General features: G+C 38.0%; 4 protein-coding genes across 7 annotated transcripts; 2 read left to right on the top strand and 2 right to left on the bottom strand.

The window, feature by feature from the left end:
- The first annotated feature begins 59 nt into the window (after positions 1 to 59).
- On the top strand, positions 60 to 1303 carry LOC114878504 (40S ribosomal protein S14a). The gene is made up of 4 exons (XM_029192403.1): positions 60 to 169; positions 470 to 620; positions 696 to 783; positions 1026 to 1303. The coding sequence occupies exons 2-4, from the start codon at positions 472 to 474 to the stop codon at positions 1242 to 1244; spliced, it is 456 nt and encodes a 151-aa protein (XP_029048236.1). The 5' UTR covers positions 60 to 169; positions 470 to 471; the 3' UTR covers positions 1245 to 1303.
- Positions 1304 to 1393: 90 nt separating this feature from the next.
- Positions 1394 to 3824, bottom strand: LOC114878488 (dynactin subunit 4). The gene is made up of 9 exons (XM_029192367.2): positions 3595 to 3824; positions 3440 to 3510; positions 3167 to 3363; positions 2947 to 3089; positions 2705 to 2870; positions 2445 to 2628; positions 2184 to 2379; positions 1935 to 2125; positions 1394 to 1879 (listed from the first exon to the last, which is right to left on the bottom strand). Exons 1-9 carry the CDS (start codon positions 3721 to 3723, stop codon positions 1660 to 1662), a joined length of 1497 nt encoding a protein of 498 aa, XP_029048200.2. The 5' UTR covers positions 3724 to 3824; the 3' UTR covers positions 1394 to 1659.
- A 98-nt stretch (positions 3825 to 3922) lies between these two features.
- Positions 3923 to 6670, top strand: LOC114878497. Of its 2 annotated transcripts, none has more exons than XM_029192391.2 (3): positions 3923 to 4017; positions 4335 to 5186; positions 5259 to 6670. In XM_029192391.2, exons 2-3 carry the CDS (start codon positions 4434 to 4436, stop codon positions 5592 to 5594), a joined length of 1089 nt encoding a protein of 362 aa, XP_029048224.2. In that variant the 5' UTR covers positions 3923 to 4017; positions 4335 to 4433; the 3' UTR covers positions 5595 to 6670. The 2 variants fall into 2 exon arrangements, with proteins under 2 accessions (XP_029048224.2, XP_029048213.2); XM_029192380.2 differs by having other exon boundaries at positions 3967 to 4242.
- An 842-nt stretch (positions 6671 to 7512) lies between these two features.
- Positions 7513 to 26573, bottom strand: LOC114878292 (importin subunit alpha-7). Of its 3 annotated transcripts, XM_029191934.2 has the most exons (9): positions 10874 to 11223; positions 9976 to 10005; positions 9630 to 9836; positions 9359 to 9553; positions 9048 to 9268; positions 8711 to 8974; positions 8436 to 8640; positions 8061 to 8364; positions 7513 to 7980 (listed from the first exon to the last, which is right to left on the bottom strand). In XM_029191934.2, exons 3-9 carry the CDS (start codon positions 9834 to 9836, stop codon positions 7784 to 7786), a joined length of 1593 nt encoding a protein of 530 aa, XP_029047767.1. In that variant the 5' UTR covers positions 9976 to 10005; positions 10874 to 11223; the 3' UTR covers positions 7513 to 7783. The 3 variants fall into 3 exon arrangements, with proteins under 3 accessions (XP_029047767.1, XP_029047768.1, XP_029047758.1); XM_029191935.2 differs by lacking the exons at positions 9976 to 10005; positions 10874 to 11223 and adding an exon at positions 26485 to 26573; XM_029191925.2 differs by lacking the exon at positions 9976 to 10005.
- Between the last annotated feature and the right edge of the window lie 397 nt (positions 26574 to 26970).

Genomic DNA, 26970 nt, shown 5'->3' with positions numbered 1-26970 from the left:
TCCCTTCGTCAACGTTGTTTTCAAACTGCACTTGCTTTTACTTCTTTATATTTCGACTTTCGATACTATCGAATGTACATTCGACTACGACGCGCCGGAAGTTATCTTCCTTTAGACTTCCTCTATTGATCGCGCTGTATCGGAGCCTTCTTGGAGGTTGAATTTACAGGTATTATAGCCGGAAAATTTGTTACTTTGCTAAAAATAAAATATTAGACAAAGAGTATAAACATATTTATGCGTAGTTTACATAAATTATTTGTTAGTTTTTTTTTTATCATTGAGATTCAGTTGGATATATTTTACATCATGAGGTTATACGTTTCGAACACTGTCAAGACGTAACCTTAAATTAAATGCACAATGTTTATGTAAATTGATGTTAAATATAAACATAACAAAATGAAAAGAAATAGAATCATTGCAAACATTTAATATCTATAAACAATTAAAACAATATTTTGTACAGAAATGCCGCCAAAAAGAGGAAAAGTACAAAAGGAAGAAGTTCAAGTATCCCTTGGACCTCAACTCCGCGAAGGTGAAGTTGTTTTTGGTGTTGCACATATTTTTGCAAGTTTTAATGACACTTTTGTACACGTAACCGATTTATCGGGCAGGTATGTTCAATGCTAATTGTAAATATTAATGATCAATATTTTCTTCAAAATATAAAGTACAATTATTCCTTGCAGAGAAACTATTGCTAGAGTTACTGGTGGAATGAAAGTCAAAGCAGATCGTGATGAAGCTTCTCCATATGCTGCTATGCTTGCTGCTCAGGTAAAAAATTAAATGCAAATGTTTATTTGATATAATCACATAAAGGCAGCTTCTATACCTCTTCTGTTATTATAGAAGCGTTCATATATGTGAAAGATCAAATCTCTTCCACATAATGGGAGTGTTGTGTATATTTTTGTACATTTCCTTACCTGGAAGAGTACATTTGTTATAGAAATATATGCATAAATACACTTAAAATATCAACTTATTTTGATGCATGTAATATATTTTTTTAATAGGATGTAGCAGAAAAATGTAAATCTCTTGGAATCACAGCCCTTCACATCAAGTTAAGAGCTACAGGAGGAAACAAAACAAAAACACCTGGTCCAGGTGCACAGTCAGCTTTACGAGCTCTCGCACGTTCTAGTATGAAAATCGGCCGTATTGAAGATGTCACACCTATTCCATCTGATTCTACGCGTAGAAAGGGTGGTCGTCGTGGACGCAGATTGTAATTTATGATTTTGTCCGTGGTTTACCAACTTTCAACAATAAATATTGTATTGTATTTTTATATTCTTCTTATTTAGTAGTTGAAATCCACTTAATACACAAAACTATCCCAACTAATAGAATTGGCGATCTCAGTTTCAAAACGCGCCTCTTCATACAAATAGCATTTTGTAAATAGCAAAATAGCAAAAACCACGAATTTTGGAGCTTAACTGGAAAAGAAACATTCCTTTATAATACTAAGCAATAATTTAATTTAAATAGTGAATTAAAAGGTTTATATTATTGCAACTGAAAAATAATAATTTTAAGTTATAAAAACATAACAATACTTAGAAAGATTAGTACAACTTATTATGATCTTTATAGTGTAAGAATTAATTGTATTAATAAATATTAATATTATCGTAGCATATATTAAGCAGTTCCAACAATGTTTCCTACACTAAGGAACAATTTAACCTGGAGATCCAGCTTCTGAGGTGCTTTATGTTCTAATGTTGTAATTGTATTCACGTATCCATACTGCATAACGAAGCCAACTATAACTGAATCGCTTCCACTCTCTTGAATATTCTCATTCGGAGTCACGTGCAGTTTTATTACCGCTTTATTTCCCTTTCGCCAAATCACGAGCCTTAAAAATGAATTAAATTACTAATGTTATAATATAAAAATGACGAAATACATACTTTGGATCATCTTGAAAATTATTAGTGTCACCCGTATCATCGTATTCAGCAGCATCATCTCGTGGTGGCAGAATAAGGGGGCTATGAGGTAAAACTAAATCCGCATTTGCAGAAATTTTTACAGGTTTAACTTCTTCTACTATCGGAACTTGCCGTACAATAGAAGGTAATAAATTTGGAGATTCAGATTCCTGCAATTTAAATAGCATCGAAAATAATTGTTTCAGTAATCGTGACATTAATATTTACCTGTTGCGCATCTTCCTCCTCAAACTCCTCTTTCTCACTTGCTACAGTTACAGTAGGAATTACTGGTGTATCCAATGGTAATAAGGTTACTTGAGTTTGATGCTGAGTTGGGTTACAAAATTTCAACAGCAGCTCACTTGACTTGCCTGGACGAAGTGGTTCGCAAGTAACAATCCTTACCTCTGGCACATAATAGCTGGGAAGAAGTAAATCTTAATAAAGATATTTACATAAAAATATACCGAGTATATTACCACTTACAATGCGGCCAGTTGAATCTTGAACTTTGTAGATTGTGGACAAAGATCTGGTTTACTGAGACTATGTTCGCAAACTCGACACCGCTGCGATATCTTAACTAAAAATTGTCTATGTTGTGGACGTAGTTCGTTTACTTTTTCCGCTTGTACTTCCGGATGTTGTAATCGTTGTTCTAGCGTAGTTACTGTATTCAAAAATTGCTTTTTATTGAACTGTTTCAAATACCAAGAAAATCTTACTACGTTAACTCATATAATTACTTTTAGTTATATCTACTGATTCAGTAAAAATTTCCGCCGGTAATTCCTCTACTTCTTCGCTAGCAATAGCTGGCGGTGGTTCGTCGGTTGATTGCGAGTGCATAGGAGGTTCCGAAGGGAGGCCGATACGTTTACGCATCATAGCAGATGTCATAGTAAACATCGCCTATAATTAAAAAATAAAATATGTAATTAAAAATAAATATTTTTTTTTCAGGCACAATAACATTTGAATATTCTACCATTTGCATGTAAAGTCGCTTAGGTCGAAACTTCTTTTTCTCGCGTTGTTGTTTCTCTATGTAGCCTAATATTTTATGATAATCAATTAATGCGTTTATACGATTTATATGAGGGTTTTCCTGTTCAGGCCAACCTCCAGTAGCTAAACAAAAAATAAGTATTTTAGTGCATTACTTTATCATTAAATAGCTTAACGAGAAACATTTTCATTATACCCACCCACTGATTGATCTGGAATACCAGCATCTCTGGAAGTCCATCTACATAATGAACAGAATAAATAATAAACCTTCTTAGGTGTTGTTTTAACATCTTTAGCATCTTCTCCTTCTGGAGGTGCTACTCTTAAAGGAACATGTCCAGCTCTTGTAGATAAAGTTTGAAAACAGCAAGGACATTCAAAGCAATTCGAACACCTGTGAACATATTTGTGAAATTAATGCAAATTTAAGTCTCCATTTGTTTAGTTACAGTGTGGCATTTAAAACTTACTTGTTTTTCTTAAGTCTGACCTCTGATGAAGGCAAACTTTCCATACAATTAGGACAATAATGTGAATCAACCTATTAATAAAAAATGGGATGAGATATAATATACCAAAAACTAAAAGGAGACATTAATACTGAATAATATAAGGGAAAGCATACCTCTTGACATACACAGTAACCACAACGTATTTTCGAACAATGTCTACAAAAATAAATCTTCGAAATCGGTTTCAAAGATCCACAGTTACATACGTAACGCACATAATCAGGTTGATTCAAATATGACATGATTAAAAATGAATTCAAAAGAAATAATTGTCAGAAATGATCCTGAAATGACACCTACTCTTGGTCATAGGTATTTCTATATGTGTGTTGTGTATATATATACATATATTTCACACACGATAGATCCATTAAGTTAAAATTAAAAATCCCTACATTGTATTAGTTTGATTGTAGGATTACCAACATACATATAAAAAATTATTTAACGTAAATTATGTATTTATAACACAATTTGTTATTCGTTATTTGGTTATGAAACGAAGCATATATACGCTTCTCGTATAAAACTATGTTGTAAGTAATTCAAAGTATAAAGATATGTGATTCTTAATATGAAATTAATATAACTTATATTATCTTTAACAAGTGGTTTTCTCGTATCATTGATTTATAAAAGTTTAATCTCATGAACAAATAATAATACCGTGACAGTTAATCTTAGCTAGTAGGGTTTGATTTTTTATCAAACACAATGTAAATACTTATATTTTGATTTAATTAAGGATGGAAAAGTTCGGCGTATGTATATCCGCTATTTAAAAATAAATTTGATATGATAGAATGAAAAATGTCATTTAGTATTTGAATTTAATTATGACACTTTTTTTCAGCATAATGATCAAGAATTCTTTAAATCACTTGTTCCTAAAGCACGTCCGTCAATAAGAAACACTAGTATAAATTCGGAAAATTTATTGCTAAAAAAAAATATGTACAAATCCAGACATCATTATTCAAACCTTTCTGATGATTCTGATGACGATACACAATCTGGAGATGATGATGATAGCGATGATCAGAATCATGATAATAATAGATATAGTGGTGAATCATTAAATAACTCATCACAAAATGTATTAGACTCCTTTAGGAGTGCAAACAATTATTCTTATACTTCAAAAGTATATGAAAGAAATTTTCATAGTCCAAATACAAGTCATCCTTTAAATACTACTAGTAATTATTCTCCAAAACCAATACATTATCAGTCTAAGCAAAAATCAGGCACCCAATATCCTAATATATTTTTATGTAGTGTGGCTTGCATTGTGGTTCTCAGTATTCTTTTCATTATCCAAGCAGTACCTTGTAAAAATGTAGATCAAGAAACATTGAAGCCTAAAGTGGAAACAAAAGCAACACAATTAATTAAAGTAGATAAAATGCTAGATAAATCAATGCAGATTATTCAAACAAAGTTTAATAATCAAAAGTCTAGTATTTGGAATGATATATCAGCTGCTATATATGATGTAATTTTGTATCCTAAGAAACCTTCAATTATTACTTTGTTTGGAAAAGAAGTAAATACTTTGAATTGTTTGGCACAATTACTTGGACAATTAAGTGGTGCAATCTTAGGTTGCAACAATTACTTAATACTGGCACCAAAAGATTTTCCAAATGATGTTGGACAAGTTATTTATAATTTAAAAGCAAAGATTTTAGAAAAGCCAGCAGTAGTGAGTATATTTTGTATTTTTATATTTTAAGGCTTCAACTATCTTAGGGGATAATTTTCTTTTCTTTTATAGATAATACAAGATTTATTGAATGTAAATACAGAGGCAATCAAAGCATTTCATAATTTTTGTGATAGAGAAAATCCTTTAGTTGAGCATGTTATTTATATTATAACAATGGTTGTTGATGATTACACTCTATCCCAAAAGGAATTAGAATTTGTTGAAAAAAAATTAATTAGGAGATTATCAGGCAAAATAGAGAAAGATATATTAGATCCATTGATAACTAGACTGACTGATGGAATTATTGTACCAATATTACCAGAATCAAGTACAAGTTTCAATTATACCGATTGCTCTTTTCCTGAAGAGCAAATAAATAAATTGAAGGCTGTGATTTCTTAATAAAAGTACAAGTTATGATCATGACATAAGTGTAATCATACTAAGTTACTAAATACATGTGCACAACTTTTATAATAATTGTAATTGTTATAATAAGTAATTACTTATGTATTCAGCATTAAATAAACATTCTTATGTATTAATATTCAACTTTATTTTGTTATGTCAAATGACAGTACAGAAAATCAACATTCTTTTAGATAAAGATTTCCAATGATGATTTGCTGGTTTCTACAAATTTTCAAAAAATATAACAACAAGATCGATGCCTCTGGCATGATTTTAATTACGTTCATAGATGACGTGTTTATATAGCTATAAAATAAAATATAATGAATAAGTTCACTTCGTACGTGTCATATCTCATTTTTATTTTAACGTGTAATTTGTCGGTCTACCGTCCACGTAGTTTTATTCATAGTCCTGTATTGCCAATTTACAATGCGTTTATTTTGTAACATCTTACACATAAAATCACATGCAAGAGAATTTAATATTTTAATATTTTTAAATCTATTATAAATGTTGCAATCAAATATTAATGAAGTAGATTTATATAAAAGTATCGTGATTACTTTATATCAAAATTTTTACAACTTATATAAAAATGTATATTTGAGGAAGCTTAGAACTGTATGAATTTGTTAGTAATAAAACTTTAAGATACCTTTATTATTTATTTAAGAATGGCGTGCAACAACATAAAAATGGCAAAATCATTTTCCAACATGCTTATATCCTATTTGGTAAGCATTTTATAAATTGGCAACAAATACTTGTAAGCCGACACCTTGCTAAAAGTATCTTATTAGCAAAGTGGTAACTTACGAGATTTTTATAATACAGTCCTCCTCTGTCGTAATAATTCACGTCCGTAACTAAAAGTAGGTAATATATATATATTTATATTTATATTTATATATATATATCTTGCATAATGTAGCGTGGTACCGTCAAACCTAAATAATAAATACATTTTATACAGTCACAGACCTTTTATACAGAATGTCCAAAATTGAACGTGCTGTACAACTGTGAAGAAAAGACCGAAATTAAACAAAAAAAAAAAAAAAAAATAAAGATCGAGATATATACATATATAAATTTTGATTTTGACGATTCCAGAAAAATAACATTTTTAAAAAGAATACAAAAATTTGGTTGATAAAAAATGTTTATAAAAACAATTAAACATAACTATTCTTATTTCTGATTAATATTTTATATTTAATTGTTAACATAAGCATAGAAACATGTAAAAAAACATCTTGTAATTTAATAAATTATGATAAGAGAAAATATTTTGAAAATACACTTGTGCCGATATTAAATAGAATCATTTATAATAATAAAAAGAAAATATAAATATTGCTAGGGTGACACAAGTGTGGCTTCGTTTTTTAAGGGCACTCTGTATAGAATAGCCTTAAAATTACAAGATACGTATTTACAGTAAAAAAGTTTAATTGGTCATGTTCCTACCTAATGTAGTAAGGATGTGAGTACCGCGTTGCGTAATGTTGTCCGTGTTGGCTACGTAGTCGCGTACTTCAGTCGTTAGTGTCTTGCCGGTTGTGCAAGTTTTTTCGTAATTCTGAGTCAGTCGTAGGTCGTACAAGGTACAGGTCTATCTCAAGTAAATCGTCCTGATCAGTGTTTCTGTACTTATCTACTTAAGCACTATGATATCTGTTAATTTTAATTAACTGAACGTTTCATACTAAATACGGCGTATGCACGAATTCAAAGAAAGAAAAAAAAAAAAAGAAAAGAAAACGAATCCATCCAAACTGCTTTAACGCCCAAGGGAAAGCGTTGTCACAATTTGGTGTAAGTTCGTTAAACACAGTCGCGTTGTAATAAACTTAGAGCGATGCGTATGGTGTAGCTAAAAATAATAAGAGAAAACCACTTAAAATAACTGCGTATAAACATTTTACTCATCTTTATCGTCGAGCAAAAACCTGATTACTTCGAGATTTTTACTGATATTCTGTTTCATACAAACGAATTCAAAGTATATGTATAAATATACTATTCTTTTGTATCCGATCGATTTTCCACTTCGAAGATTGTCCTTATTTGTTTTTTTTTTTCTTCTTTTTCTTACGAGAAATAGTCGTAAATTCAATGAACGAAACAAGATTGGATCTGGTGATACATTTGGAGGCTCGATTGAAATTAACCGATTAAAACTCGAAGCCTTGAACTGGTAGCTGAGACGAATCGGGTGCTCTAAACTGAAACTGTTGTCCCTGCGCGTCTATGGTAGGTACGACTCGCGTATCCTCTTCCTCCGAACCGAAGTACCGTTCGATCATATCAAAGGCCTTCTGATAGATTTCAATATTTTGATGTGATTGCAAAAATTCTATTTTATTTAGGCCTGAAAACACACCAGAAACATTCGTTTAATAACATAATAAATTCTTTCTTAATTCCCTCTTTTAACACCAATATACCAACCGTAACATTCTTCGATCAATACCGCATACTGATTGATACTGTTATGCGTGGCAGCATCCTGTTCCCCAAGACGCAAGATGTTTTCTAAACCGTTCAGAGCAACTTGAACGATCTTAGCATCCATTACAGTTAATAAGTCGCACAATGGTGGAATGCATCCTTCTGCGGCTAGGTAACGTATCTGCTCGGGTGTACCACCGCTGGTGGCATTTGTAATAGCCCATGCAGCTTCTTTCCGAGTCTTGAATTCAGCTTTTCCCAAAATATCAATCAAAACTGGGAATATATCAGCATCGATAACAGCCTGTTAAAAGAAACTCCATTAACTTCAAAATATCTTACAAATTATACATTTTTCTAGAAGCACGTACGAACCTGGATTTGATGAGGATTTCCAGCCGTGATGTTAGAAATTGTCCAGCAAGCTTCTTTGCGGATAGTCTCGCGGGGTGAATTCAACAGATGCAACAAGCAATGTAATGCGGAGCAGTTAAGAACGACTTGTGTTTGGACGTCGTCGCCGGTAACTATGTTACCCACTGCTCGTAGAGCTGCACTTATAACGTTGTGTTGTTGATGCCTGAAACATCAAACTCATTAGTATAATTAAGAAATTTAAGTCACACGTATAACGTTAATTATATATTTACATAAGTAGCTCCACTAGACGTCTGCAAACACCTGCATCGATAACTGCCTGGATCTTGTCGTTCGGTCCATCGCTTAGATAGGATAGAGCCCAACAAGCATCAGCAAGAACATCGCTATCGGTGTGAGTAAGAAGATGAGCTAAAACTGGCAAACATGGCGCGACTTTCGCGAAATCTGGCGCTGGATTCTTGCCTCGACAAAGGTTCGATAATGCCCATACCGCATTGCGTGTCATCGACAAACGTGTCCCTTTTGAGAGAAGTCTGAAATAAGAATACATTTTATCAAATTCAAATGGAAGTTAATATTAAACGATGATGCGCTGCTGAAACTTACTGCAGCAGGGGAGTCAGTATTCCACTGGCTAATACATGATCCCTACATTCAGGACTATCTCCTGCAATATTGCCCAATGCCCAAACAGCCTGCTCTTGAACGTCCTCGTGCGTAGACCCGAGTAGTGATATGAAGATGGGTACAGCCCCTGCTTCGATCACTACACGAGTTTGCTGAGACGTTCCGCTGGCTATATTTGTTAAAGCCCAAGCTGCTTCAAACTGAAATAATTACAAATGTCATTTACGTTATTCTGTTTTCAATATGAATTGAATTATTCGTTAACAAAAAGACGTTTTTCATCTATCAACCTGTAGAGTAAAATTCTCATTATTTTGCAAAAATTCAACGAATCTAGGTACGATTCCGGTTTCTACGACTTCGTTTATCGGAGGGTTCGGTTCCCTGGATAACATTTTCCTAAAGTTCTGTGTAGCTTTCAATTGAAGCTCTGGATTAGGATTGTACAGTTCTTGCACTATTTCCGGTGTTATAGTAGGTGTTTGCTGAAACAAATGACATTATTGAATCAGTAAATTGATAGAAAAATATTCATTTCCAATTCCAATAATGCAAAGTTACCATTGGTGGTACAGGAAATACGCTTTCATCTGTAGCAACACTGTCATCATCAGCTACCATATTAGGAACATTGCGTCTCTTTGACAACTGTTGTTCTCTTTTTTGTTTCCTTAACTGAACACCTTCCTCTTCCCTACGTCTACGTAGTTCTTGTGAGTCCAAGCCCACATTTTTGTAACGGTATTTATGTGTAGTTGTGGCTGACATCTGGAAAAATGTGGAAATTACTATATATTAGTACTTTTGGATCTGTTAAGGCCAAAAACATCTATAATTTTTAATTATATTCCTCTTAAGATATACTTCATGTATACATCTAATAAAAGTCAAATTTATTATATAATACCTTAAATTTCTTTGTTTAAGCAGAATCAAACTATAAAGTAGAAATTTTATATTAGAAATTATTAATTAGTACAATCATGACATTCCTAAAGAGTTATTTATAATTATTAAGCTGGAGCCAAGTTTATCATAAAATTTTTTTTTCACCAATAATTTCATGTTACACAATCAACATGTATTTTTAAATGTAATTATCAAATTAAATGATTAACTTGGCTTTGTGTTTTTACATGCTAAAGATTATTTTTATTATGGAGGATATAATATTTTATATAATGGAACAAATAATAATTTTTTCAAATGAATACATTAAATCATATAATTTACATTAATAATATTTTAATAAAAGAGCATCATTACTTCAGTACACAATATTATTAAATATGCACATACATGGTATGATGGATGAAACAGTTATATGTAAGACAAAAATAACAATTTTATATCAATATAACAATGTACTAAATGATTTGATTAAAAAACGTATTTATTTATTCATGAAACGAAAGGTAAGAGAAAATGTAGATACAGGTTATTCTGTGATCATTAGCTGAGTCGTCAATGGGGGGGTTACAGAAATACCTTGAAACTGCTTGACAATGAGCTATTGAGGGTTAGGTATTAATTCAGTGACGATGTTGAAGATAGGGGTGTAGCCTCGACGATACTAAATTCTAAAACAAGATGCGATAAAAATTGTAGAATAGAAAACCCCAAGTATTTGTTTACAAGATATTCTCTATCCTCTACGATAGATATGCTAGATTAGACATTTTGGCATCGACGGGAACGGAAAGACTGACGTTCGTCTGGAAACATCTCGAGCTCTCGCGTACGTCGCAATACGAATTCCAAAGTAGGTCCTCTCACGTAAAAGGTAGTTAAAATCTTGTACTTACGGCTGCGAAAGGAATTCAGGAGCCAACCGTTAAATATAAGATTTCATAAAGAATATCGCGTAAGCACCGCCAGACTTTTCACCTCCTCAAACTATGACGACCGATCAGAAAACCTTGATCTGAACTCCAACGCGCAAGGAATCACGGGCCACACTTGCGAAACGCTGATAGGTCGGTTCGAACAGTCATATTTATCAGACTTTTCCAATTTCCACTGAGTTAATTTTAGCGTGCTCGAAAACCTCTTCAAATTGTAGCGAATATAATTTCTAGAAGTTCACGGATATATCACTTGAGAAACTATAAAACTGTTGGAGAAGAAAGTTTCAACAGACGCGAGAATGAAATTGCGAAAATTTTCCACGGGTTCGAAAAATCTCCATTTACCGTTCATCGCGTTTCGGATTGGTGGAAATTCGATTACAAAGGAAATGCAGAAATAGGTATCATATGGATGCGTTTGCGAACGCACAATCATTGAACGGATTGCGTTTGACGTAATAACCGGAAATACTGTTTCTATACGAATTCAAAAGATGAAAGAATATTATTTGAGATGAATATTATTAAAAGAATAAATAATATAATAATAAATTGTTCCGATAATGCATTTTACAATACTAAAATTGACAAATTTATTGTACAATAAATTACGCTGAAAAATTTAAAAAACCAACTTTCCTATTGAAATATCTCTATACTTTCCTATTGATAATATGTTATTATTATCAACATCTGAAATATATAATTTAACGTGATTTTTGTAATAAATTATTGATAAAAGAGGAATAAAGGGGAAGAGATTGAAAATGTTAGCCTATTAGGGAGAGGAGGAGGCTCTTTTAAAAGTACACCTCTCTTCTTCGGGTTCCACAAAGATTCCTACCTTTCGTTCAGGTAAAGAAGCGGAAACGAATGATGATAGTAGGTGTGGCGACCCATTGGTTTGGCGTGTTCATAAGACTCCACCTACCTGTACGCCTATTTCGGCTTAAACCCCTATACAATGTGACCTGTAAAGCAACCTGGAAGATTCTTCATTCAACTACACACTGTAAAACAATGAAATATATGCTTTGAAAATGTTGTAAATATTATAAATAATAAATTTTCTGATAAACATTTTTAGAATAACAGATTCATCCAACCCTTCATTATATCACACAAAAAACTAAAAAATTAAATTTTCAAGTTTCCCTTATGATCAAATAAAAGCTATCATCAACAAACTTTAACACATTTGTTACCAGCGCCACATGTATGTGACGCCTACACATTTCTCACATGAGACCATGATTTTTTGTTCTGTATACTTTAAAACAGATGAAAATCATATAATCTAAAAAACAGTATACCCAATATAAATATAATTATTTTATTAAAAAATAAAAAAGGGTGTTGTGTGATGGATGAATTGCCAATTGTATCGGTATACAAAAATGAAGATAGCGAGTTACAGAGAAAACAGTGAATTCGACAGAAAGTATTTAGCGAACACGAAGGTAGGAAAGGGTGGTCGGCGTTGGTGGTGGAAGGCAAAGCTCGAAGGACACAGAGGGTTGAGGGAGCTATCGGGCGTGAATAATGCACGGCGCCGTCCGTTCCTTGGTTCGATTCTGGCTCGGCTGGATGGATTGATAAAGATTAAAGGTAAAGGGAGGTGGCAGGGTCCAGGGGTGTTTTGGAGTTAGGCGACAGAAGTCAGCCAGCGAAACGAATCAGCCGCACGCATGGAGGGGGATGATGTCACATAGGGGCTCCCCCAGCATAAATACATACAGATGCAAGCTGGACTGATGCATCGAGGCTGGATACAGTGACGTAGGTATAAGATTTTTATAAAAAAAAAAAAAATACAATATTACGTTAAAAACGTCTACAAAATTATTTCATCAATATTTTTAACAACAAATTAATTGATTGTTAATTATATTAAACAATGATAGTTTGATATAACTTTATGGCATAAAAGTACCACAAAATGGTACATTAACTTAAAGTATAAAGTTTGATAAAAATAACAATATAAACCTTTTAATATCTTTAAATTTTTGAAAAGAACTTGTTAGACCCATGGGTGCATTACCTTTGTACCGTGATTAGGGTTCGCCCGCATCCATCTAATCGTCAACGAGGAAAATGAAATCAACTTAGCGTCGTGTGTGACCGACTAAACGTCACTGCCAAAGCGTTCGTCCCTTTAACGATCGCGTTATGATCTCCTCGAAAGCAGTGGCAACAAACGCGGGCCAAACGCGGTCCAGGGTCGCTGCTTTTATCTCGCGATGAACAAAGGAAATCGTTACGGAGACGACGAAGATCTTTGTCGGTGGACCGGGTGGCAATATCGGGAGTCACCTACGCGACGGAACGGCCATTTAAAATGAAATACACATTGTTAGCACCGTGTAAGTGGCGAACGAACGACGCCACGGTGTTTCGCTCCACCGTCTTCTGGAAAATGGAACTCGTAAAAAGACTTTTTTTAGACCGCTCGCGAGCCGGTCTTTTTTTAAAGTTCCTATCATGGAATCCAAGGTACCCCGAGGCGACTTCAAGTGACGAATTGGCCCGTTTCCATCGAAAACAACGACACCGTCGTTTTAACGATATTTCTCGGGAAAATCATTGATTTATCATATTTATTCGATAATTTAGATATTCTTTTATCAATACGTTTAGGTATTGACGAATTTGTTTCTACGCCACTGGGAACAGCTCGACAGGGATGACTCACGCGATCTCTCTCGCAGCCTCCTTTGCACGGTCCCGTATGGTAGCCATGCACAATGGAGAATAGTAAACGCAGTAAAGGTAACTCGTAGAAAGAACAGGGTCGATGGTGCAGGGCTAACTTCCCCCTGTGAACGAGTACCCGCGGGTCACGTGCCACGATTTTCACCCCCGTACGACCGATTGCCAGTCTGAGCGGATCTATGTACCCCCGACGATTTCGCACGATAGGGTAAGGTACGGTCCTTCTTCGATGAAACTAACTAAAATGCATTATGCTCGCTTTGGAACTCGTTGCATTCCCATAATTAATTAGAAGAAAACGTATTTACCTGGAGCCAAATTCATTTCTTTGTTCAATTAAAATTGTACTTTGTATAAATATAATGAGCCATCGTTTACTTTTAATCCCAGTTTCACGCGAATTTTCAGGGAGACCCGTCCACGTCAGCAATTAACTCGGCCAGCGTCTCTGGGTGTATCTTCAATTAAACAATTACGGTTAAATCGAGCGGAATTTCCAGCGTTGAACCCGCATGCTCGTTAAGAAGTATAAGAGTTCACCTACGCGGCGACAAGTCGTATCCGAAGGTGTTAGGAAAATGCGTTAACCTTTCGACCAGGTACCACCACGTGGACCCACATATTTCGATCCACGGGAATAGTGAGTCACGTGAAGAGTACGGTGCCGAATTTAGATCGGTGATAAAGTCAATTCCACCGATCCCCTAGCCAGTTAATTCTCCTCTCGGTCTTCTCTACACACTGGCATTAATGTGAATTGACGCATTCAATCAGCAACGAGCCCTGAGCCATACCACTGTACCTTGAACGGTCTTTCTTGGAGAACCGTGAGATATCGCACGGTCACGATAAATCGTATGTGTGCCTTAGAGTCGTAGGAAACTTTCTTGAAGCTACTGAGTCATTTTCTTTGGACTCGTTTCTTCAAAGTAGACATTAAATACTTCAACTATCGACAGTCTACTAATATTCTTTGAATTTTACAATTTTATATTTATAGTATATTAGAATTTGAGAATTTTAATCGCTGTCCATTTTGATCACTCGTTGATTCGTTTTGTTTCTGAAATGGAATATGGGCGAGGTGTACGGTGCAAGTTAACACGCAACTGATGATAATTTTTATTTACGACCTACATCATAAGCGGGACCTCACCTTCGCTTATTCCAGCCGGCTGATAGCGCTATCGTTTTCTACTTTATATTTCCTTCGTCGGCCACAACATCCTTTCATCTGTTCTCTTATTTTAACCAGGCAACTTGATCTTACATCACGACCCCGTCTCTTTTTTGTTTTATCGTTCCCAGAAACGTAAAGATACTTTGGATCGTTGGGCTTCCAATTCACTCGTTCACGAGGTGAACATTGAATTACATAATAAATCAAACGATTCTTTATATAATTTTTATGAAGAATCATTTTTTTTCATAGCGAAAGAAGTGTATATTGATAAACAGACATTGGAATGGAAAATCGATGAAACTCGTGTACTCGTTTTGGATACAAAATATCAAAAGGTACACACCACCCTCGGCGTACTTAAGTTTCCCGACAGATATTGATTTTCGCGGGGTCAAACACGGGCCAATGGTGAGTTCGAATGCGAGCTTACACAAGCTCATTCGTCGTGCGTATTTATCGTTTTCCTAGAACGTAGATGGTTTTCCAAAAGATACAATAAATCTGTAAATCAACAAAGATAGCTACCCTTAAAAATAGATATTTTTAGTATGCCAATAATTTTAATATTAAAGAAAAAAAAAGAATAAATCTATTAAATTCATTAGAAAAGAAACACCTATTTCATCCCTTTCACCAATTTACAAAAAATTCAAGGATCATTTTCAAAGCAAATAAAAGAAGAAGAAGAAGAAGATAGAAATAGTAATTGACCGTACCTGTAGTCAGGTCCGTCTAGGTAAAAGGTGGTCAGGGTATAGTAAAAGGGAGAGTAGAAGGACAGGAGGGTGGTCGATGCTCTGCCAGTCAAATACAGGGAAAAAAATACAGGGCAACCGAATGAATGAATGGCTTCCAATCTGTTCCATCCCTTTGTTGAAGCGGCTCGTGCCGCGTGTGCAAATCCACCCTCCTCACCGTCGGTCTACCCTCCCTACCCCGTCCCTGTTTCAGCCCTTGCGCACACGCCTCACACCTGAGCACAATGGGGACCAGATTTCACCCTCGTGCACCACCTTCCCATCAAGCGTGTTTAAATACTGACGTGCGCCGTAATATGTGAGCCCGAGCATGTTTCGTCTTTCTCTTCGCAAAGAGAAACGAAGACGGAGAGTTCACCCCCTCGCGGTACTCGCTCCTGCACCCCGTAACGTTCATCTCCCTTTTCCTTCCTTCATCCGACTCGCTTCTGATTTCACGTGACCGTAAACTATCGAATGTGTGTCGGAATATGACTTTTCGGTGACAAAATCGTTCGTTATCAGATTTCCCATGCCACCTTTTCTCGACGAATTTCTTACAGGGGTAGTTTTAAAAATTTCGCGTTCTCTTCATTCTACGTTTGGTAAACGCGTTATATGTTGAATATATTTGTTCGTTTGAGCATGCTGAATCGAAGCCAGCCACGAGTTATTGTTAAGATGTATAAATTGATTGATTTTAATTGGGGTACAATGGGGACGATTTAAGTGCAGGGAAGCAACGTAATTTTAACGAGACGTTTGATGTACAATTTTACTTCTGTACACCGGTAGTATACAATTAAGCAATGAATTAATTTAAAAAGAATTGTAATAACATAACATACAGCTCAAAACGTGGGTGAAAAGTGACCCAGTACGAACTGAACAAATGTTAAGCCGATCAGTTATTAATCTTTATAGTTCTCATGATTTTCATTCGCTTGGTCGATCACTCGCATCAACTAACACGTGTACGCATCACCCTCGTTAACAAGTGACTTAACACGAAGAGATAAAAGATGAAAGCATCGCGAATAAACGCAAATCCAATCGCATCGATTGTTCGCAAAACGCGCTTGTAATTAAAAAGAAGGAAAAAAAAAAAGAAAGAAAGAAAGAATGGAAACCCTCGAGGATGATTTCGATTTTGCCTGGGATCCCGGTCGAATCGGGTAAGTGAACGAGCGCGCATATTAAAAGCCTTTTAACGTAACCGACTGTATTCGGGGTTGAAATCCCGTCTGGTTTCACCCTCCTGGCACAGTCCGAGTGGTTATGCTACGTGCGCCGATTCGTATGTACCTACGTGTTCGGGGAAGCCATAGGTGCGAGGGAGAGACTGGGACAGGGGGTGGGAGAGATTGGACAAGGACGAAGAAAGCAGAGATAGGGTGACTAGGGGGTAGGTTATGTTCTTTCCGCCTGCATAGCCATCTATTCAAGTTATTGCATTACTGGCTTAGCTTTGCTACCCCGTGGCTCGTGCACGATGCACACATAGCCACCCCATCGTCCATATCCAATATCCATCGACACTGTGGCTGCATTTTCCTCCGCTCACCTTCCCGGAACGCGTAACCGCAATCCCTTTAACCTTTTGTCTCGACGGAAGTTGGACGTTTCGATTCGCGATCGAACGGGAAATCTAGATGGATCGTTTTGGAATAGCGATGGAAATTTTACTGGGTGGGGCTCGAAGGGAAAAAGTGCAATTGCAGGGTGGCTCGCTCGCTATTTTAAAATTTCAGAATTTATAAATTCTAAGATTCTAAAATTTTTAAATTTTTAGAGAACCTCCCTGAACCCAAGGAAAACTCAATATCATAAAACGATGCTGCAACAACTTAATACCATCACTGAAACGCGTATTTCGTTTCGAACAATGAAATACACCCCACGAGTTGTTCAATTTATTATCAAAGTCAATTTGACAAACGCGATCCATGGAAAAATCAGAGAGTTGGTTGAGGTACAACTGGGTTTCATGAAATATCTGTCGGTCGATCGTGCGACACAAATCATTCTTGCAAACAGTACTGCTCGGGGATGCGTGTGCACGCGCTTGCATTTCATTACGCGAAACGCGACGTGCATGTTGTACACCTGAGACACTGTATCGTAGCGCATTGTTGACGAGTGCACTGTGGATATTCATGCAAATGCATATTTCCATAGAAGATCATTTGTTTTGTCATTAGAATATTTTCTATTTTGCATATTACATGTTTCCATGATTTACCTTATCTGCAATTTCATGGTAAATAAATCATAAACTGATTGTGAGTGTAAACTAATATTTTTTGAGGATTGAGGATTAAATTATTGTTCACGATCGGCGAATGTTTCGTATGAAAGGAAATACAATAACATCGGGATGGAAAAGCGATTCGGAGCATGGCGTCACGAGGAAATTCTGGTTTTATCGCGATACGCACGGTCGCGATTTGTCACGTATCAACGAAAAATCTATTCTCCAGCGGCTGTCGAACGCGATAAAACACGACTGGTGTCCATTGTAACACGGCTAATGGTCAGATTTATGGCCACTTCGCACCTCGTTTACGGGCCTTTCCAATTACCGCCATTTCAAGCACCTTTAGCCACTGTAAAATCCTTTGCCATTGCAATTCGCAACACCTGGATGAATTTTTCTATTTCTATTTCCTTCTTTACTACACCTTTTCAATACAATATTATTTCCTTAATTTACATACAGCATTATACAACACCCAATTTATTAGTCGGTAAAATACTCGACGTTAAAACGTGATGGTTCCCGTAAAACGGAATTAGCACATGCGAAACACATTTCCCGTGGCCACGTCGAAAGTGCGAATACACGACCTAGATAATTTCGACCTGTTCGTAAAACGTCGATACGAATGCAACGAATGCACCAATTTAATTTTATTTTAAATCAAAAATTCTTAATATTTCATTTTCAATTTTTATACTGATAGTACAAAACACACCAGGTGTGTCATTGGTTACATTGCGCAGAAAGTATCGGACGCATCAGGTGCGTCGTCGCTTAATTGCAAAGGTAACTAATTAAAATTTCAACGACACAGACAATTCCCTGGTTGATTCTTCGTTTCTTGGGTGGATCAGCGGTGAATAGGGATGACATTAGACGGCCAATGAAGAGAGACACACGGGAGGTGGGAGCGGGATTTCCTCGTGGGAACTGGCGTACACTCGAGCAGCACGCATAGTCGAATTTATTGATGAGTCACGCGTACGATCTCGTCGCCACGTTTTTGCAGAATCGTTCCTTGGTAGGGGAATGGCAGACAGCCCTTTGCACGTATGTATACCTAGACCGTCAAATCTGGCCCGCATAAGGGCACCAAGAGGAAGGTGAGCGTTCCCTGGGCCCCCGGGCTGTCGCCCATATGGCGACCATCGTTATTGCCGTGCCGAGCCATAGGTAAACTAGCCCCCGCGCTCTTCTGCTTTTTCTCTGGACCTAGGGACCACACCGTGTCCCACGTTCCCTCTTGTCCACCTTCCCTACGGAACACGATCTTCAAAAAATCGATCGCGCCAACTTTTTCACCATTTTTCCCTGTAAGAAGAGCCACCACGTGGCGTTGAATACTTTCAATCGCGATTGAATTACACCGCAGGCCTCGATAAGGTTCGACTCCATTCCTTCTTCTTTCTAACCAGCAAAAAAGATTCGATGGTCTCGTATCATGAAACGAAAGGAATGGTAACACGTAAAGCGATGAAATAAAAGCTACAAGTCGGAGGACCCATGGGCGTGAACCAAGCTACGGCTGCTAATATGTCCGCCTTTACGGACCGACAGGTTATACAGTGTAACCTGGACACGTTGCAACGAAAAGGCGACTGTATGAAAGTTGATCTAATTGCCGGCGACCCGTTTCAAATTGCATCGCCGTTCGTAGGAGTTCGTTCTTTCGAATTGGAAACAACGAGAACGACTTCATTCGGTTCGCTGAAGGTGAACCCTTAGCTTCTTTCAGCTTTTTATTATTATAACATCCGAGAGCTGAGTTTTACTGAATAATCATGCAAATTCTGTCATGAATAAATAAAAAAATTAATAAAAATATGGTTGGTGATGATTCAAATTTATGGTTCCATTGAAAATTGTTACTTCTTCAATTCTAATTCGTCCAATAAAATAATTAGATTAATGAATTCCGGCTAACAAATAATTCCACGAAGTGTCTGGCTGGCGAAACTTAAATAACCTAATTCCCTCGTGTTGCACGAGTACCTTTGTTCCCTGTTAGATTCGTGAATCATCATGATTAAAGGCATCGTGTCTTGTAAGCAATCTTTATTTAACTTCTCGAAGGTGGGTCACCTTTTTAAGAGGTTCCTTTGTTTACCGACCGGATATACGATGTTTAAGAGCAAACACGCTTCCGGTATCTGTCGATTGGACTCGCAGTGGAAAAGTAGAAATAAGTAGTGTGCGTACGGTGGCAGGACTCCTGTTTATCTTATTTTGCAAACGCGTACTTTCATAGCAAACAGAAATCCGAACGTGTATAACAAATATTTGCCCGTTTCACCCCTGCCATACATTTATACGCGTTATAGGCTGGATGCTTAACATTGTTCGTGCTCGAACATGCTAGCCGTGACTTATCCATGACGGGCATTAAAAATGTCCCCGGCCCTTGTATCGTTACGATAACGCGTATTAGTTCACGTCGTGATTATTGATTGCAATGGTCCAACGCGTAATGGCCTAACTTTCGAAATAAGAATTAATGAACGATGGAATTTGAAATTTTCATTTATGAAATATTGACACTTATAAAAAATGAACTCCATCTCAATTTAAAATTAAATTATAATTCTAAATCATACGCTGAGTCATTCAAGGGTTACCCTTGGATCGAGTTGATCATAAGCCACCCTTGGGAAACATTTTTATCCGATAAACAGTTTTCAAAGAAATATTATAAATCCATCACCGTAGACCCAATTCCGTCACTCCTGTCACCGAGGGTTAATGAGAAAAACAGAATCGTTCCAGGAAAAAACGATCTAAGGAAGAAAGGTACAAAATGGTGATCGTGTATCCGGCACAAGTTAAAGAAAACAGAGCGCTGAAAGAAGAGAAGTATGCATAAAAGAGACTGTTCTTGGCGTAGATTCCAGATCCCAGTTTCGCCGTATACCTGATTAATCGCGATCGGGAAGTTTGTTGGAGAGAAATGGGTAAGCATGGGTACCAGGAGGAGACGAAGAACGAACGAGGGTGAGAAGAGCGTTAGAATGAAAGAGAATGGGAGAAGAGAGCGCACAAGTGGCGCACACATGGTGCACAGTTGTTCGAGAGGTCAGGTTTTTGTCCACGAGCCTTCAGTTTTACAGATCCGGCCGAGTTTCTGTACGTCTCTATACCTATATACAGGGTGATCCACGTAACACGAGATTTTCATCCTCTCACGATACCATTGCTCCTAGGGGAACCCTGTTTCAATATAATCGATCACTTCATTGTTTGAAATTGACCAATTTCTATACCTTTTGTATTTTGCAATTAAGTCTTGTACCTTAATAATCAAGATGTTCATGTTTATTTTATAAACATATTTATTGATTCAAATTTTAATGCAAATGCACTATTTGGGAATGTAAGATTTGGGATTTTTTTTTTAATATTAATTGTACCATAGACAGTTATGGAGTCTTTGTACTATGATTGGAAATACTTTCATGTAATTTCTATGATTGCATTAGCATTTTGAAGTTTCAAGGGGGTAGGTAATTTTCAAAATGCAAAATGTAAATTCTGTAAACAGTTCTATGAATCAGTCTGTACACAAGTACATGCAAGCGACCAGTCCCCATTCGCTCTGACAAATTGTCGAACCTTGGCGTTTGCGTTCGACTTGAATAGGTGACCGGGGTAAAGGTTGTAAGATACGGTGAAATTCGAGCGGACCGGAGGAAAAAACGCACGTTTTCCAGGAGAAACGATAAAGACCGAGACGATAACTCACACGTCCCCTTCACCGAATAACAATGGGTTTTAACAAATAAATATCAGCATTTTCCAAACAAGGTTCGTTAAGAAAATATTATCACAGTGCAGTCATTTTTCAAATTTTTAATAACAACAGTTAATTTCATTCTGTCATTTGCAAACCACCGATCAGAGTGATTTTTCCAAAATTTTTCCCAAAATGATCAAGGATTTTTTCAAACGATTCCAAGTAAATATACGCGTAAAATCCTGACTGCAAGCAATGAATCAGAGAACATCGAATCGGTCGCAATGAACTCATCGGTGTGTCGAACAGAAGAGCAAAGAAACAGGGCAGCGCATCAGTCATCCGTGAAAAACGGTAGCACAAAGGCGCGTGCTATCTGAGCAAGAAGAAAGCGCAACCTTTGGTAAAACACGATTGACTGACGGTCTCTAGAACAATAACCAAACAAAGCAACGACGACTGGCTTCCATCGAACGATTCCACGTCGTACAGCTTCTTTTCGTTCCCTCCCAATGTATCACCGAACGAGAAGATAAAAACACGATCGTTTTTCATAAGACGTAAAAAAAAAAAAAAAAAGGGAGCCAAGAAAAGAGTTACACTAAATTCTATGGAGACGAACAGGAGAAAAAGTCTGGACGTTTATTATCTCTATCTCTGTTGATTAATATATAGTTTGAGATAAACAGCGTTCGAACGTGATTATACTCTCGGTAAAAAGGTATCAATATCTTTAAGAGGAGATAAGTCCGATAAACCTAGCACCCTTCCTTCCGTGGACCATTCTAAAATCGTCCGCAGTAAAATGGTGGATGTTTCATAAAAAGAAATAAGTATACTCGGATCTTTCCTACACGGAATATTTCTCTAATTCAAATGAAGAAACGCGATAGACGGAACACGAAACGTGGCACGCGGCGACTTATCTCTGCGCATACATCGGGAACCTCTTGTACCTACGCCCGGTGATTCACTCTGCTATTGTCTGATCCGCAAGGGAGGAAGAGACAGAGACGGAAAAAAACAGGGTGAAAAGATAGGCAAGAACGCGTGCAAGCAATCGGTCGAGTTCGTATAGTTTAGCCGGGACTTCGCTACGCTGAAGATAAAGAAACACGGTTGCGAATCACGCCGCGGTGGCGCCTAATGGGCGGCAACAAAAAGGGACACGGTGTGGTCACCACAGCACCGGCATCAGGGGATTCCCCTACGAACGAGACCGTCCCCCCCCCACCATCGGCCACCTTCGACTCCCACTCGATTAACATCGGCCGACTCCGGACACGCTCGGTGATCTCCGCGTCATCGCTGGACCCGCCACACCGGAGATCGCGCAGTACCGTATTCATCAGGGATTTAAGTTTATTTCGTTAATCAAAAATAGAGAAGATATGAGAAACACTTGATGTATAAGTAAGGTGCATTGAATACAGGGGAATTCAAACACTAATGTTTAATGAAATATAAAAATAAAGACATATTGTTTCACTATGAAATAAAAGAAGTTATATATTGGAAGAAATTATTGTTGAGTTTAAACTAAGGAGGTTGGTACAATGAAGTTTAACTGGTAAGATACCAAGAAATTCAACACCTCGAGATGATGAGACCTTTGGGAGAGAGGGTCGACAACTATTGCCACTAATTGCCAGCATTTGTTGAATGGAGGTGGTCCGGCTATGCTTTCGCTGGCATATAACTCCGATTTTAAACGATCCTATCCCTACGCTTCTCGTTTAGCGCTTGGACGTAAGAAAATTGTATCCAGTGATCCCTTTATCTAAAATTGTACTCTTCTACTTTTTAACAATAAAGACAATATTCGGTAAACTATATTAGGTCCTCTGAAAAGTTGGTATCGTTTTAGATACCACGACTCCACTATCATTTTATTATTAATTGAAAAAAAATTAAAACAAGTTAAATCGAAAATTTTCCTAAGGCCACATCAATCGTCATTTCGAGCGCGAAAGTATACGCGAAACGTGTACGTTTATTCTTCCATGTGACGCGGGACTGAAATAGACATATGACCATCTCACAAATTAATTTCGCGGACAATTCTCTCCTCGTATGTGAATCAACGTTTATACTTATCAGACAAGATTCAGCTAGACCTCTTTTGCTCATTTTCAAAGAGACCCTGGGCGACGTTAAATAATCGCCCGACCGTTTGTAACTTGATACGTATGTTCGAATACGTGACAAATGACTTTTCGAAATAATTTACTGCACTCGGTACACCGATTGATTGCTTCTTCGAATACTGAATTCTTACAAACACTTTACCCGTATCGTTATCTTTAAATTACTATACGTGTGCTAATTAAAATCGATCACGTATTAACTATCGAATCAATCGGTTCTCGATGAGGCGGTGATCAAAATCGGGGTTACATCTAACGTGCTTATGTACCAACACGTATAGTATAGTTGGCTCTAAATAATCGTCAGATGCGTGTCGCTTAAGCGATGCAACGTGCTCCCGTCTCTTTCGGACATTGTTTCGAAGCGGTCCTTCCCTTTCATTCAGTAATTCGCAGGCAGCTGCACACTAATAATAGTATCGGACACTGCCGCCACTGCTTGCCGTCTCTGCTTTCGTCGCGACTGTACGTACAACATTAGCCGTCAATATCGTCGAAAACGACGATAAAGCTACCTTGCCTCACCACGCTGGCTTAACTCTTTTCCCATTGCCGCCTGTGCCACGTTCGTTCGAATCATTTCAAAGGAATACAAAGTCAGAGATTTTCAGCCCAAATACCAGTGACAATGGTTAATTAATAATTTAAATAAAATTAAGGGAAGAGTCTTGCCTTAAGCTGTGGGAGAATTTAGGGAGAGCCTAAGAACTGAGGAGTTTGAACAAACTCTGGCGTGTTTGGTCCACTTCCTCCTCTTAATTAAAGCAAGTCTAAGTTACACAAAACTGTTTCAGAAATAGTAATGACAAATAAGTTTATCAGTAGCGCCTTGACTAAAGGTGACGCTACCTATCCAACGATAATACCAGCGTCAGTATATTTTCGCAATTCTAGATCTGTTTATCGTTATTACTATTCTTGTTAAGAAGAGGATGAACGAATGGAAAATTTCGCCGATATCGATAGGTCGTCGACGATAGGTTGACTCGTGAATAAGAGCTTCTTGTCTACTTTGAAACGTATTACATGTACCTCACGGCGTTGAAAAGTCAAGGAAATCAACGCGAAGATAACCGCACGCGCTAACCGAACGGGCGATATCGCGTTTCCCCTCTGAGCCCGAGGTATTCGGATCATGGTGTGTCGGGTGTTGCAAAATACCTCGTGACATCTTTGTACGCCACGAAACTGAAGAGACCAAACCTGAGATATTTTTTAACAAGTACACTTGGGTGCAGCACGAACTTCTTTTGGTTAAGGAGTTTCACCCCCTTTCACCTCCTTTTAATGTTTCCACCTTAACGTTAAAAAACGTTTGAAATACCCAAGTAACCCGACTATAGGAAAGTCCCGATTGTTACGCCAAGGGTTAACCGGAGGAAGCCTAAGTAGCACGCAAGCATAGAACACGTGAAGAGGAAGCTATCCAGAAACAAATACAATATCGTCGTAGCGCGCATCCTTCCTTTCGTCAGATAAATAACGAGGCAATCGCATCCGTGAGCCAATGAGCCAAAAGATACCGAGTTTCCGGTGAACGAATGCGTCACGATAAGAAACTCCACCGCGATCCATAAAGCCGGGCTGAAAACAACGGGATGCAACCTTATACCCTATCCTTCGGCTATTTGGCGTCGTCTCTGGTAAAAAGGCTGCAATCGATAGTATGGGGCGCCGATTTGACCAGCTACGCTCCTGACCTTGATTGCGGCCAACGCACACGCCGAGATGCGACGCAGGTAGGGGATGTGGCGACGACACGGGTAGACGAATATATAGTACGCACGAATCGCTCGAGGATAACATCTCGTAGCCCAGGGAAGGCTAGTAGTAGACCTGTAAAGAGACGAGAGCAAGAGGAGGAGATGACGGAGAGAAAGGGGATAAGTTGGATGTTGAAGAGGAGGGGGTTTCCAGCGTGTCCGTCATAACGTATAGAGGGGGAGAATAGGAGATCCGTCGGAACGGTTACGGGGAGAAGGAAAAGAGTAGAGGGAAGCAGTAGAGAGAAACTGTGGTGGAGGGGGGGCGGTCGAACAAGGTAAGGGAGACGAAGAGAGAGAGAAGAAGCATGGGGGCGGTGGCTGCTCTGCTACGGCCGCCATCACCATCCGTCCCATCCTATAGTAAACTCCGAAGCAGCAGTCCCCAATCTGTCTCCATGTGTGTTAGTTAGGACCGTGTTTTACCGGTGCTTGCTACTCCAAGCTGGTAGTAACACCGACATTTCTGCCTTGCCCGCTCTCTGCGATGCCCTAGCATCAGCTCCCGATACCGTCGCACTTCCCTCGTTCCTTTCTTCTCTCCGTCTTTTTCCCGCTATTCTTTCCCTCCGATCTGTCTCCTTTAAAGTGTGCGCGTGTGTTTAGCCTCTGTGCGTGCGAAATAAAAAAAACGCGTACGCGAATGAAAAGAATCGGTAGAAAAGAAGGAGAAGGCGGCGGAGGAGGAAGAAGAGCAGCGTATCGCTTCCTGCACGGCTCGTTTCCAAGGATATAACCGGTGCACGTTGCCCTCCTCTCGTTGTTTTTTTTTTTTTTTTTTTCAACGTTCCTTTCTTTTATCCCAGTTCACGAGAGTGTGTATTATAGTGTATAATTAGTTGGGAAGTAGCCAGTGCACGCCGTATTGTAAATTTGTTCCTCGATATACATACGTACACACCTTGCCCGAGACGTCGGGCGATCCTTCAAGAAACGAAGCGAGAAGAATACGAACCGACACGAAAGAGAGACCGGGAAGATTCTTAGTGCGACTACGAGTAATGCGGAATCATAAGGAAATTTAATTATGTACCTACTTTTTATTCGAAGAGTTCTCCGAGTCCTTGAAAACTACTCGTGACCATCAGCCTCTGGAACCCAGCAAGACGGACGTCGAAAATTCAACGAGTTTCAGACGCGTCCCACCCAATTGGTCCTCTCGAATCATCGTCGTGGAATCGTCAGTTTATCGGACGAGGGGAACGAAGGAACGGACGAACTATCCGTGGACCTCAGCGCTGCCGCCCGCTGGAATTTCTCCTGTCGTCGTCTGCACATAACCTCTCTCCTCCTACCCTCACGACTCTTTGTCGCTCTCTTTTCACCACCTCTCACCTCTCTCTGCTTCTGTATCGTTCTAATCTCTCCTTCTCTCTCCTCCCTCGTTCAACACTTGGCTCGTTCGTCTATTTCACATCGAAGAGAATAAACGTGATCAACATTCCCGTGTTTCGTTGAACTCGTTGTGCGCGCGAGTGACACGGCTGCTTTTCATGATTGCTACGACAAGTGATCGTCGTTCG

This window comes from Osmia bicornis, chromosome 3, assembly GCF_907164935.1.
Source record: "Osmia bicornis bicornis chromosome 3, iOsmBic2.1, whole genome shotgun sequence".
Lineage (NCBI taxonomy): Eukaryota > Metazoa > Arthropoda > Insecta > Hymenoptera > Megachilidae > Osmia > Osmia bicornis.
The sequence above is the reverse complement of the archived record's forward strand: the minus strand, read 5'-3'. Positions and strand labels throughout refer to the sequence as shown.